Source organism: Pyrus communis, chromosome 1 (assembly GCF_963583255.1).
Source record: "Pyrus communis chromosome 1, drPyrComm1.1, whole genome shotgun sequence".
Lineage (NCBI taxonomy): Eukaryota > Viridiplantae > Streptophyta > Magnoliopsida > Rosales > Rosaceae > Pyrus > Pyrus communis.
The window spans coordinates 17,629,726-17,644,798 of record NC_084803.1 but is presented as its reverse complement, the minus strand read 5'-3'; the positions used below and the strand labels follow the sequence as shown (position 1 = coordinate 17,644,798).

Here is a 15,073-nt window from a genome sequence, read left to right as displayed (position 1 = left end):
CACAATACAATAAAACAGATCATAAACGATAATATGTCAATTAATCCTATGATAACATAATTAAATCGACTGTAACCCAAACTAAAATTCCTCATACTTTAATTCCATGTCAACACTATCATGCATGCTTCCATTAAGGTTACATCCCAACAATCTATATCATTCCATACAAGGTTTACGCGCACACAAGTCTATTCATACATTTCTTGTATACATGCATCAATATAAATTAAAGTACCGCCTAAAAAATAGACAAGTATCTGTAGGTTTACGCACACACAAGTCTATTCATACATTTCTTGTATACATGCATCAATATAAATTAAAGTACGGCCTAAAAAATAGAAGTATCTGTAGGTTTACGCACACACAAATCTATTCATATATTTCTTGTATACATGCATCAATATAAATTAAAGTACGGCCTAAAAAAATTGACAAGTATCTGTACGGATAGTGTTATATAGATTTCAGTTCTCCACAAATTGTGTCAATGGTAGAAGCCACAATAAGGTCGAATGATAATGATCAAATCAAATGCAATTTGAAAACTCACATACCAGTACACCATCCAATACATAATCCATCTCAATATTTTTTTTTTTTTTTGAACAAGCGATATTATTTACACTAAGAGAGAACATGTGGCTTAGCCTCACAATGGGTAGCAATAATGTGGTTCAAATTCGTTTTTGGTGAAAATCGAACCTAATACATCTCAATTATTTTATGCAGTTGGTTGAAACCTTAATCCCATAAGTCCTTATAATTATATGCCATCGTTATTAATTAGTAACAATGACGAAATATTCACATATGAAAAATGATTATTCACGGGCTACACGAAATATTAATTCAAAATGTCAATCTATGAAACCAATCCGATGGAAAAGAGTTGTCAATGTATGTTATTCAAAGTTGGTGCCATTGCTATACAATAATTCCAATATCAAAGATGATTATATCAACATGAATCAACCATTCCAAACCCAATTACTCATATAACGGCAAACCCCAAAATCTTATTACATATATGGTGCAATCAAAACTGTCAAATTGAATTTTTAATATGAGCCAAAATATATTTACATGCTCTTGATAATTAGTTTTAGTACATATTAATTCAATTCAGAAATCGATAAAAACACATATGTCGAATTGAATTAGCCGCACAATAGGCAAAAGCCAAAACTTGATTACTGCATAAATTTTGACAAGCATATTACAGCAAAGCCAAGCAAGGTCATATCAAATCATCACTAAAAAACGAGGCCACATCAAAATCATTGCTCATAAGCGGGGTCAAATCGAAATCATATATCGCTTATAAGCGAGAATTCGACCCACCAACAACCAATTAATACATCAACCCAAACCTGCAAATCTTGCCCCAAATCAAGGGAATAGGCCCTGCAAGGCAATAGTTCTTGAGTTTTGGATGGTGGCTACTTGAAGCCACGAAAATTTGTTACCTACAAAATGGTGGGGGTGAAAAGGTGTTGCGCAACACCAAGGATCAGAGAGAAAAGGGAAAAACAAAGGGAAGGTCGCTGAGGAGTGGTCGAGGGAAGGGGGATGGAAGCTGGGGAGTGGAGAGGCTAGGAAGGTGAAAGGTTAGGAAGAGGGGAGGCCCTAGAGGAAGGGGGGAGAGGTTGCCGCCACCCCTGAGCCAAAGTAAGGGACCAGTTGCTAAGAATTTTGCGGAGTTAGGGTTTCTGTTTGTAGAGGAAGAGAAAGGAGACTACTTATTATCACATTCCTGTAACTTATCTATAAACGCGATTCTACGGTACCCTTTACATAAGAAAGGGTACCAATACTCTTTGTTTTAATAAAATTACATAGTAATTGTGTAAACACGAATTTTCTTGAAACAAGAACACCTGTACAAAATATATTTTTGTATTAATGATTTTGGGGTTAAATCTCTTTGTAATTTGATCTTCTGATTCTATCTTCATAGGGTGTAGGTTTGTGGATGAGTTGTTGATCCAAAAGGTCGTCGGAGCTTGATCTAGGCATGAACAGTTGATCAATGGGTCTTCAAGGGCCGTTGGGCTTGATCTTGAAGAATGGGTGTATGGGTTTGTTGATTTGTTGTTAATCCAAAGAGCCGTCGGGGCTTGATCTTAGGATGAACAGATGATGAACGATGAATAGTTTCTTCAAGGGCCATCAGGGCTTGATCTCAAAGGTTGAGGGAAGTTTCTTCAAGGGCCGTCGGGGCTTGGTCTTGAAGGGGGATTTGACGAAGAATGAAGAGGGTTTTACTGATCCTTCGGGATTTGCTTGAGAGCCTTAGAGTTTAAAAGCTTCAAGGTTTTGGTGTGTATGTAAATTCCTCCCCTTTCCTCTTGATGGAGAAGGCTATTTATAGGCTAAGAGAGTGAACCACCACCATCCGTTTTTTGGTGAAGTGAGTGGATGTTGTAGGTGAAATAAATGGAGTTGGTAGGTGAAGTAACTGTGTGATGTAGGTGAAATAAGTGTGTAATTTTAATACATTGGTCAACATTTATTTCACTGAAATTTCAATGTCTACAAATTGTCAAAATTTATTATTCCACGTGGCATAATAATCGTGATGTTCTAGAATGATATGTTTGTTATAGTACTACCAATGTTGATTGTTAAACCATGAGTGTCCTACACTATATAGCCGTAAATTAGACCATCTTCAACCGAATGGTCAAGAGGGCCAGATGGCCCAAAAATGCCCAAAACTGTCTCCAACCGAGAGCTAGGCCAAAGGGCACGTGGGCCCCACTAGACAAAAAATGGCCAAATGGGCAACTAGCTGGTCTAAATGAGCTAACTAGCCAGGCCCCGGCTGGGCCAGAAATTTGAGCATTTCTGTCGAATATAACCAATAGGAATGCTAGGCCAAATTTTCAAATTCAACAGCTAGATACCGTTGGATTCAATTATTTTTTTTTTTTGGGCCAAATTTCTTTTTTATGAATTTAAAAAATTTAAGTTAATGTTGTTTTTAAATTTAATTTGTAGTTTTTAAATTTAAGCTGTAGTTTTTAAATATAAGTTGTAGTTTTTAAATTTAAGTTGTTGTTGTTTTTAAATTTAAATAATAAATTATGTTTGGCACTATGGCCCTTTGGCCCACAGTTGGAGAACGTTTTTGTGACAGGGCTAAAACGAGCCCTATGGCCCTTTGGCCCTCGGTTGGAGATGGAGGCAAATATGGCCCTATACTGTTCCTTAAAATATTAATATCTTGGGGGGCCAGAGGGCTAAAACGAGCTCTCTAGCCAGCCTTTGGTTGGGGATAGTCTTATTACTTTCACTTTTGAGTCTCTGCCATCACTTCTAATGATATTAGGCCATCTCCAACCGAAGACTGACCAGAGGGCTCGTTTGCCCTTTGGTCCTCCAAGATATTAATATTTTAATGAACATTATAGGGCCATATTTGCCTCCATCTCCAACCAAGGGCCAAAGGGCAATAAGGCTTGTTTTGGCCCTGACACAAAAAACCGTCTCCAACAGAGAGTCATAGGGCCAAACATAATTTATTATTTGAATTTAAAAACTGCAACAACTTAAATTTCAAAACAACAGCAACTTAAATTTAAAAACTACAATTTAAATTTAAAAACTACAAATTAAATTCAAAAACAACATTAACTTAAATTTAAAAATTACAACAACTTAAATTTAATATCCATAATTAACATCATCTTCATCATCCACCATTGTAGGAGTATAGTCAGAGGTAAACAATTGCTGCCAGATCATAATATCTCTTTTTTTCCAATCAAAATAAGTCTTCCTCATTGGAGTGTAATTCGACGTGTTCCTTTCCATATTCTTATCATCCATCTCTTCTTGTATTTGTTTGGCCCATTCTTCATGCTTATGGTTCCTTTCTTCCGCGACAATGGCATTTTGCTCGGCCATTAATCATAATGAGGCCGCCACTTCTTGTTGAGTGGCGCAATCATCATTTGCGTTGCCCTTTTCCTTCAACCTTCGGGCCTTGTTTCATCCCATAGCCCTAGGTATGGAACTTTCATCCGATGACAGATTTTCTACCCTTGTTTGTTGAATGGTAGGAGATCCATCTTCATCCATATCCAAGATTCTAAAAGACGATGGGCACTAATCGAGCTGCGGGCTAGGGCCTAGTACCTAGGCGGTTAGGTGGGTCTAGGTGGATTTAATTAAATATATTGTATTTCATATAAATAAGTGTTTGTTTATACTTAAGATATATATTATTTCATCATAAACTACAAAATTGAATGATATATATATTATAACATAATGAAAACATGGGAACAAGTATATAAATTGTGTTCCCTTAAGTATTTAACAAGTATCTTACAATTTATTGAAAAAATAAAATGCAAAATGAGAGTTATCTATTATCTGTGTAAGTAAGTTGCAACCCAGGCAGGTGTCTAGGTGGGTCTGGGCGGTCTAGGCGGGCGCCTCAGTAGGTCAAGGCACCCTTCTTAATTTTCAAACTCCTAGGCATTACTCGGGATGGTGGCCAACCATCTAGTGCTTAGGCGAGGATTTTTAGAACAATGTCCATATCTACAGCTGAGGCAGTTCCGAACATCGGCGTAGGAGCTACTCTATGTTGAGGTGGATCTTCAAATAACACCCACCCTTTACAAATTTCCCATCAACCTTGATGCTAAAAGGGTTTCAAGTTGCCTTCCATATACAATTCCTCCACTTGGCGTACCTAGAAAATATAATTACAAAAATTAAAGGAAATTAATTTATGAAATTAAATGTAATATAATGAAATATAATTACAAAAATTAAAGGAAGGAGAAATTAGGTTTTCATCCCTCTTTTTTCAACTTCTTAAATTGAATTCTTTTTTTAATTTTTAATCAAGGCCCTTGGTTTTAATAAACATCATTAATTATTTCAATAATAAAATATTTTACATATCAAGATAATTAAATTTTATTTATAAATTATTCATTTAGTGTTAGAAATGTTACATTTGATATATTTATATTTATGGCTAAATTTTGTATCATATATTTTTATTTTTATTTTGTACCCTTTTTTTAAATTGTGCCAATTTTCTATTCAGTTTTAGTTTGTACCCATATATTAATTTCTTTTTGTGTCCATATTTTTCAAACTTTTATTTGTACTCATATTTTTTGACCTTTTATTTGTACCCATAATTTATTAATAATGTACCATTTGTCTTTAAAAATGTACCATTTTGTTATATGTAAAATGTACCCATTTTTTTTTGTAAGTACCATCTCTTTTTTGTGTAAAATGTACCCATTGTTTTTTTTTATATATATAAAATGTACCCATTATGTAAAATGTATCACCTTTATTTTGTATAAAATGTACCAACTTTTTGTATGTAAAATGTATCGTATAAAAATTACCAATTTTTCATAAGTAAAATGTCATTAATACAAGTAATGACAAATCATGGGTTTTGTTTAAGTATATTTTTTTTAAATATTTTCAACAAATTATGGATTTTATTTAAAATCTCATTAATATAAATAACTACACATATCAAATTTTAATTTAAAATTTATAATAACCTACATAGAAAGGCATTATTGCATTAATTTCATGGACTTCAATCAAAAACCGAAAACCAACAAGGTTTCAATCAAAAAACGTTGATAAATAGGGACCGCATCCAAAGTTACCCTTAAAGGAAATTAATTTATGAAATTATATGTAATATAATGAAATATAATTACAAAAATTAGAGGAAATTAATTTATGAAATTAAATGTAATCTAATTAAATATTTAAAATAAATTGTGAAAACACTTATTTCGTCGTAGTAATTGGGCCGCTTTCATGTGTACTTACGGCTGCTAACAGTGCTTGATGCCATTTATTCAAATTTGGATGAAGATGTTTCTTCCATCTTGAAGAACAACTCTCGTGGTTTTGGGTATTCGATGGAATGGTGCCTTCGTAGAACTCATAGTATTTTTTGGACACACAAGTCCAAACACCTTCACTTGTTTGAGAAATCCCCCTCACACTATCTTCCAAGACCCATCTATAAGCCCTGCAAAGAGTTTCATCTTCTTTTCGGATCCAAACCCTACCTTTCATTGTAGATGAGGCCATTTGAAAAATATTGAAAAAATTGAAAGAAAGATTATTGGAAGATGTAAGAAAATATAATGTGAAGAATTGAAATAGAATGAAGTGAGATAGTATAGAATGGTGAAAATTAGGTGAGAAATGGTGTAGGAATGGCTTATGTATTTATAGGGGAAAAAAAAAAGGAATTTTTTTAATTCATTAAAAAAAAAATTAGCCCAGGAAAAAAAAAATTTTGAATCCAACGGTAACTAATGTCAGCTAACCGTTGTATTTGAAATTTTATCCAACGGTAACACATAATATTATTATGGTAATAACAATGTTAATTTTTACGTGGTGGACAACAAGGTGCGTGGGCATAAAAACACATGAAAACACCGTTCGAAGTGTACAATACTATTTTTAACAGGTATCGTAGACTATGTATACAAATATATTTCAATATCTAAAGGAGAAGTGAGGGGTTGAAACTTGAAGGCGATCATCATGTAAGCGATTTTCACCAAAAAGAGAAAGTGTAAGCATGACCTCACCAATCTCATCTTGACCTAACAACAAATAATTGAGCAACAATATTTGGTTTATAGTTTAGGTCTAATTCTCCTTCAACAAATAGCGTACTGAGGACTTTTCATTCACCAAAACTTGCCACTAGTACTCTCAAATGGAACTTAATCACAGTATTAACAAGTTTGAAAGAACAATATATAACTGTACTAATTAAAATATGTTATTAATTAACTAATAATTAACACGCTGATTGCAATGAATAAAAAGTTGAGCTTAATTCGTTTAGTACTTAAAATAGTGGTCAAACCCTAGAAGTAATAGCCAAGTACAAGATGTGTTAAAACAAGTCTTGAAGGGTAAAGAACACCAGAAAGAAAAAAGAAAAGAAAACTAATAAAAAAAACTTGAAAACTTTGAATTTTAATCAAAAGAGCAAAAGTCAACATGCTAATAAACAATTTCTTTATAATATAAGCAATATTGCGGAGAGGAAGACCGTCTCACCACTGGTACTAATAATAGTTTTTAAAAATTGATTAATAGATAAGTATAATGTAAACACTAATTACACATATACATAAAACCAAGAATGGAAAAACAAAAACAGTATCAAATTTTCTCTGATATGATTCAACTGTTTCCAATTTAACCAAAGGAAAAACAGAATTGTAGAATTTAAGAGTATTAATGCCTTTGTATGATGTACTACAACAAAAACCTCGATCGAGCGACCAAGTCTTCAATTTACTCACCAATTATCATGAGCCATGACACATCCAGAGAGTCCAGAAGCCTCAGTTCCGAACAGTATAGTTTTCTCACCCAATACCTACAAATTTCCATGGACTTAAAAGAAAAGAAGAAAAATGTATTTGCTTTTATTGTAAAGATATTAAACCCCTGTAGTAATGATTAATGAATTTGATAATGTGACGATTATTAGTCTAATTTAATTAAGAATCATGACTCCAGCGCGAAGGGCGTCTGTAACAGATCATATGGGGCCCACAGAGCATCCAATGGGCACGGCCGGTTGGCGTCCAGTCTCACCCACGGCTTCCCCTTCCCGCTCCAATGCAGCAAGCTCACCGGACCCGGATGCAAATCCCGACACAACCCACGAAAGTTATCTCCGCCCAGTCCGTGCTGGTTCCATCGGTGGTCCACGGCGGCGATGTTTCCGGCGAAAACCAATAGGAACGGCGGCAGGGACCCGAGCTCGTAGATCCGCATCCGCTTCTGGAGCTCCATCCACTCCGCGATCCGATCCGTGTACCCGCCCGATCTCCACTCGTCCAAGTCGATGACCATGACGCCGGTGTTGAAGTAGCAAGCCTTGCGGTTCTCGAAGGTGAGGGAGAGTGTCGGGTTCGACCAAAACGACGGCGTAAAGTAGGATGTGAAGTTGGCGTTGCAGTACTCCGGGGCGGCAAGGACTTGGGTGGGGCCCAGCGGGGTCGACGCCAGCTTGGAAATGTCGTCGACAAGGATGATGTCGGAGTCCAGGTAGACGACACGGCGGACACATGTCGGTAGGATGTTGGCGAGGTAGTTGCGGGCATAGTTGAGCGGGCAGTCGAGGGCGGAGCGGATCGACGTCGAGATGAGCCCCGCAACGGCCGAGTCATCGAAGGGGTAGACTCGGAATTTCAAGTAGGGAAATGACTTGGCGATGGTTTGCTGGAGGAGTTGGGAGTTGGAGGTGGAGGAGGACACGAAGTGGAAGATAACATTTTCCGGACAGGAGGAGTGTTGGAGGACGGAGAGAATGGCAGCCATTGAGCCGCGGAGGTAGGCGGCGTCGAGGGTCATTGCCACGTGGAACCCCTCATGCGAGCACACGGCCACCTTGTTCTCGCGGTTGTTGAGGTCGGGGCAGCTGGGGGAGTTGTAGAATTTCGGTGCTTCCTTGAATCGTTGAGTGGTAGATGCGGCGAGCGCTTCCCTAAGTCGTTCAGAAGTAGTGACGGCGGCATTGGTGGTGGTCGTAAAGAGGAAGATGAAGCTGATGAAGAAAGAGAGCATGATAAGAAAATTTGGACAATTAGGAAAGGTGGTGATAGGAAAGGGAGGAGGTGTGTGGTGGTTTGGTTTTAATTTGAGGGAGGAGAGGGTATTTAATTTTTGACAAGGGGAGGGAGGGACGGAGAGAGAGAGAGAGGGGCGGCGGGGGGGGGGGGGGGGGAGAGGGAGTTTGTGTAGAGTTTTTGGGGAGAAGACACTTCTGCGATTTCTGCGTGGCTTTGAAACCACGTTGGTTTCAAAACTGAGCTGCTGAGGAAGCAAAGTCAAGGGAAGGGGGTCGTTGTTCAAACTAAACAAAATGGAGTCAGTTTATTTCTCTTACCAGGAAAAGAATGGGATTATTCTTCTTCCTTACGTGTGGTTTTTTACCAAAATTTTTGGAAACCAATAGACTTGGTAATATGCCATCAAGACCCAGACCGCTACTCTACTAGCTATGTAAGTGTACATTAATTTCATCTAGTCACACTCAATTTTTTTCTTTTAAAAAAAAAAAAATTCTTGAATTAAAATTTATAATTAATAACGCATGAAGTAATACATGAACACAAAACTTCGGGTGCATAAATCAACGCTCTTAACTACTTGAGTTTCAATTTATAAATCATTATCAATTTGCATAGCTTGCTAAGGAAAACTTGATATACACGTGAAAAGTAACAATTCATTAGGTTCTACTAATTTAGATATATATTTTCTCAAAAGATAATCCAACTATCGATCGTTATATTATATGATTTACAAAATATGGTCTAAAAAGATAGTCTTCCTATCATTTTTCTATTTCTATTTATTTCTTATGACTCTATCTAATTAAGTTGAATATTAAAGTATTGGAGGGAAGGAATTGAAGCAATCCCCTTTCCCTAATTGTCTAGGTTGTAAAATAAAAAATGATTAGGACATCATAACCCTTGAGCTGGACTACTTTTTAAGCAAAAAATGAGCATGAAATATTAAGATTGTTGTATTAATTGCACAAATTTCCACAAATTAAAAGTTTATTGCTAGCATCATATATCGTGTAGGTGAGCTGGTGAGGTATCCCCTTCAGGGAAATCAAATTCCAACCTCATATCATCTATATGTGTATGCTTCTGTTCAAAGCTATACTCTGTTTTCATGTACAACTCCCAGCAAGAAGTGATTCCAAGAAGGGTGAAATGGGAACTAGAAAGTTCTGCCACTAATGCATCTAATTTGGTATAGAAAGAAATATCCTTATAGCTTCATCTTAGTTTGGAATCAATTGCCAAACGGTAGTGTTAATATATCGGTATTGGTCATAAAACACACAAATCACATTTTTTTTATACATTTATGGTAGTTACTCGACTCAATGCCAATCGAAGTCAAAACATGTTGTACTTTGGATGTAACAAAAAAGGCAACAAGTTACTAGACGACCAACACAACATAACATTTTTGTCTGATAACGTTTCTATCATTAAAAAGTCTGCATTAAAAATTTAAATATTTCTTGTATGGACATCATTTACCAGTATTGTTTTTTGGGGCTAATTATAGAAATAGTTCTAGCAATTCATGGGGAAGTATTTTATTATTTTTAGACGAACCCTAAACTAAAGAGAAACGGATTTCACTTAAGATATCTTCCACTAATGAGAAGAAAATGAGTTAACTAAGATATAGCCATATGACATTTGACATTTGATGTTATAAAGAGTACGTACTTTTAAACGAACCCTAAACTAAAGGAAATGTAAGTCGTGAACCCTTGTAACATGGATGTTGATCAGTGTCCTACCCTGCTTTTGCAGTAACCCCGAATCCCTATTGGCTATTTCCCTAATCATATAGTATCATCTTTTTTTTTTTTTTTTAACAAATAATATTATGTACACTAAAGAGAAGAATGTGGGCTAATCATATAGTATCATCTTCTTCTTTTTTTTAACAAACAATATTATCTACACTAAGAGGAAGAATGTGGGCTAAACCTCACAATGGACTAGTAATAATGTGGTTCAACTTCGTCTTTGATGAGAATTGAACTTAATTAAGGCCTCTCATTTACAAATAAAGATGAATATCATTAGACCGTAGTACTAAGTGGTCATATAGTACCATCTTAAACCCTAATTATAATACAATTAAACTAAACTTGAAATTATTAAAGCAAGAGTGGAGCACTAACTTGAATTATGTTATTCCTTTTGTTCCGGTTACTGGAGGGAAAATACTTAATGCGAAACCCTACATAAACTGTTCATGTGTCATATGATGGGGGCACTAGAAAATTGGGATCCGAAATTTGTGTTGATCTTTTGGGCCACCTCATTGCATTGTACAACCTGATATTTTTGTAGCCTTAACTGACGTAAGAGAGTTGCCACCTGGCCCTTTGAATGCAAATCTGGATTCTTGCCGAATTTTTTTTGTAAAATTCCGAGAATTCGTGAATCATATCTGTTTATCGTACATCATACGGTTAAAACTTATTTTCAATATTTTTATATAAAATTAAATACAAACAGTACATGACAAAAACTAACAGTACGATATATGATAAACAGATACGATTTACGAATTTTTAAAATTCTCACCAAAAGAATCCAAAGAGGATCATGTTGGTTTGAATGCGACCAAAGGGAAAAGGAGGCAGATCGTGCCCTCCTGATATGGTGCCTCCTCATGCGTTCTTATTTGTACGGTCACGGTTAAGTTACATCAACATTTTATATTTCTATTACTTTTTATCTTATTATCCTTATAAAAAAATCAATATAAAATATTGACGTGACTTAACGCATTAGAAAATGATTTGTTTCTTATGATCCTTCTAACAAATTTTAAATTTGTCTGGATATCTTGCATTTTAATGATCACAAATATATCTCAAGGTAAATATATATATATATATATATATATGATTAAGTTGTTCCCTCCTTTTTTTAACATTTAAATATATTTGTCTGGAAATTTCCGACCTAGACGCGACCACAATCACATTTGAAACTACTAAAATGCAAGAATCAGGCTTACTGAGGTCTTTATGACTTTTTTTTTTTTTTTTTTTTTTTTGAGTCTTGATTAATTAGGAGGATTATTTGGTTGATGCAATGCTTTGTCTAAAGCTTCGACTTCGTATGCCATGTTTTATTATAGAGCAATCTTATTTTATAAAAGTGATTTACGTAAAAGACTAAAGAGAAATCAGACTTGGGTTAGAATATGTTGTTTTATCTAACTTGGTGCAATCCAAATCTATCTTGCATATAATTTTTAAAAGAGTTGGATTCTCTCTCCTCCCGTCTCGCCCGCTCACACTTTTCTCTTTTTCTTTATATCTCTACAAAAGATCAACACAAGATATTAACATAGCTTAATCGTGACAATTCAAATAGGAGGGGACTAGAAGGGAGAGAATTTGGAGGGAAATGATCCTATTCTATTTTTAAAATAAGATAATGCTTGTTTCATTCCATGGGAGACTTAACAGTGGCGAAGCCACATAGAGGCTAAGCCTAAGCCTGTCCTGAACTTTTAGGAGTATATATTTAGGGGTATGTTATCCAAACACCCCTTTTTATTTCATACACACTCTCTTAATTTGCTGCCATCTGATCGACTGAATTAAAGAAATTAAATGACAAAAATTAACAAGGGATGTGTGAGAAATGAGAAGTAAAAAATGGCGCGTGGATAACACACCCCTATATTTATTGTCTGTTATTTCTTATAAGGCTTTTTAGCCAAAATGATCCTTGAGATTTGCATAACACATAACTTTGGTCCCTGAGATTGAAATCAATATAAATGATCCCTGAGATTGTCCACCATCCATCATTTTGTTTCTTACTTTAGAAACTCTTTAGGCAATTTTCAAAGCTTCGTAACTCAATCGTTTCTTAACCAAATTTGACCCATAATATATCAAAATGATGATAGGAAAGTGTAGAACAATATTATATATATTTGGAAGCCCGATGGTTGCCATAGATGGTCGGAAAATAGCCTGAAAGGTGACTGGTCTGTAGGAAAACTGGCCGAAAACTGGGTAAACTTTAAACGTTCATAACTTCTTCAATACTCAACGAAATCAAGTGATTCAAAATGAAAATCATACTTCTCAACGAGACGAAGAGAATGGTACCTTTCTCAATGGCTAGATCACAATAGTTTTTCCGTAAAATGGCTCGAAAGTGGCTTTCTTGGTCTCGAGTTAGCCACTTTCGAGCCATTTTCCGGCCAAACCACCATGCATTATCCATCTAGAAAGGTACCATTCTCTTTTTCTCATAGAGAAGTGTGATTTTCATTTTTGAATCACCCGATTTCATTTAGTATTGAAGAAGTTATGAATGTTTAAAATTTACCAATTTCCGGCCAGTTTTCCCACGGACCAGTCATCTTTCAAGCTATTTTCCGGCCATCTCTGGCAACCTTTGGATTTCCAAATAGGTATAATCTTGTTCTACACTTTTCTATCTTCATTTTGATATTTTATATTGAATTACAAAGCTTTGAAAATTGCCCAAAGAGTTTTTAACGGAAGGATCAAAATGGTGGATGATGGATAATCTCAGGGACCATTTCTATTGATTTTTAATCTCAGTGACCAAAGTTATGTGTTATGCAAATCTCAGAGACCATTTTGGCTAAAAAACCTTCTTATAATAAAGAGTTTGTTGTGCATTTGCAAGTGGAGTGTGACAATTCCATCATTCCATGGGTTCAAAATATGTTGATGCCAGTTTAGAGCAATATCCAATTATGTTGAAAGTAAAACCTCATGGTAATAATTTTCAACCATGACCTTAATTTTTGTTCGAAATAATTAGCCGTTTGTTTTACCATATAAAAACTAATTCCTTGTTTTTGGTCAATTCATATAAAACAAGATTTATACAGTTACTTTAGAAAGATATCTAATTATGTTGAAAGTAAAACCCCATGGTAATAGTTTAAACTGAAAATATGATTTTAGCCCTTGAAACTCAAGTTTTTTTTATATAAAACCCGACATAGTCTTTTTACTTGAATAAAACCCAATGACTATAGGCACCACATAAACAAATTCATTAATTATGTTTGACTTTACACATTTTGCATTTTTCAGATGCCTAAAATACCCCTAATTACAATTTTAATGTATACGTTTAATTATATGCAGATTTGAAGGGAAGGATTAATGAAAAAATGTATTAACGTTTAAATTCATTGCATATTAATATATCATAACAAATTGTATGTTAATGCTTCTGGCAAAAAAAATAAATAAACATTAATATTATACTTTCCTTCAGATTTTGTAATTATTTTCCAAATTTGCATAAAATTAGACAATTTTAATTTAATCTTATCATTTTCTTACCAAATGGAAATTGAAAGGGAACTATGGAGTAATTTACATAAAAACACAGGTAAATTATTTGGACATATGCGTTAGTAATAGAATATTCCCAGTATGCAAAATAATTTAACTACAAAATAAAAAATTGTTATTTGATTTAACATTAATTTATCTACATTTGATATAATTGTACATATATAATACTTAAATGTGCCCAATATATGTAATAATGCATGTAAAATTATTTACGTACAAAATAAAGGTATGTAAGTTGATTAAAAAAAATAATATATCTAGTACTTTTTGTTTATGAATTTTAATTTACCTTTTTTTTTTTTTTTTGTACAAGCATAATGTACCTACAATATATAATTCCTACTAAAACTAATATACATTTGCACATAGTAAAATGTGCCCGGTATATATAATAATGCTTTAAAAAAAAAATTTACCTACAAAATAAAGGAAAGTAATTTGATTGAAAAGATAATATATCTACTACTTTTTGTTTATGAATTTCAATTTTCCTTTTTTTTTTTGAAACATAATGTACCTACAATATAAGTTACCTATTGTTTAATTCTTATAAAAAAAATTAATTTACTTATACTTACATATAAATATAGATAAATTAGTTTTGACACGCATATATAATAACAAATCAAAATGGCTAGTGTATGTAATAATCTGTGTAAAATAATTTACCTACAAAATAAAAGAATATTAATTGATTCTTGTTTTTTTTTTCATCAATCAATATTATTTGATGCAAAATACTGATTATACAAAGGATCCCTTTTTTCATATGAAAAATGTGCCTATAATTGTTTATGAATATGGATAAATTAATATATATATATATATATATATATATATTAATAATATTTATGAAATAAAAAAGGTAAAATTTCCATATGGGGTTAATTGCTAATCATAATTAGGGTGAGTAATAATATTTATTAATATAATTAGGGTTTTGTGGCATAAGTTGTAAATATGTTGTAATAATTGGTTATGTACTTATCTACATGGTAGTTTATTTGAAATTTGGGTTTTATTTGAATGTTTAATATTAGTTGGCCTTTTGTTTGAAAAATAGAAGTTTCAAGGGTCTTATCTAAAGAACCCTAGTTTAAATCA

At 34.0% G+C, this 15,073-nt stretch overlaps 1 protein-coding gene across 1 annotated transcript; it reads right to left on the bottom strand.

Annotated features, from left to right (window-relative positions):
* Positions 1 to 7,260: 7,260 nt before the first annotated feature.
* LOC137749054 (probable galacturonosyltransferase-like 1) lies at positions 7,261 to 8,748 on the bottom strand. Its single transcript, XM_068489240.1, has one exon. It carries the CDS (start codon positions 8,614 to 8,616, stop codon positions 7,552 to 7,554), a length of 1,065 nt encoding a protein of 354 aa, XP_068345341.1. The 5' UTR covers positions 8,617 to 8,748; the 3' UTR covers positions 7,261 to 7,551.
* Between the last annotated feature and the right edge of the window lie 6,325 nt (positions 8,749 to 15,073).

What these genes read in the sequence shown, in the direction of transcription:
- LOC137749054 (XM_068489240.1), bottom strand. Translation starts at nt 8,616, where the DNA reads ATGCTCTCTTTCTTCATCAGCTTCATCTTCCTCTTTACGACCACCACC.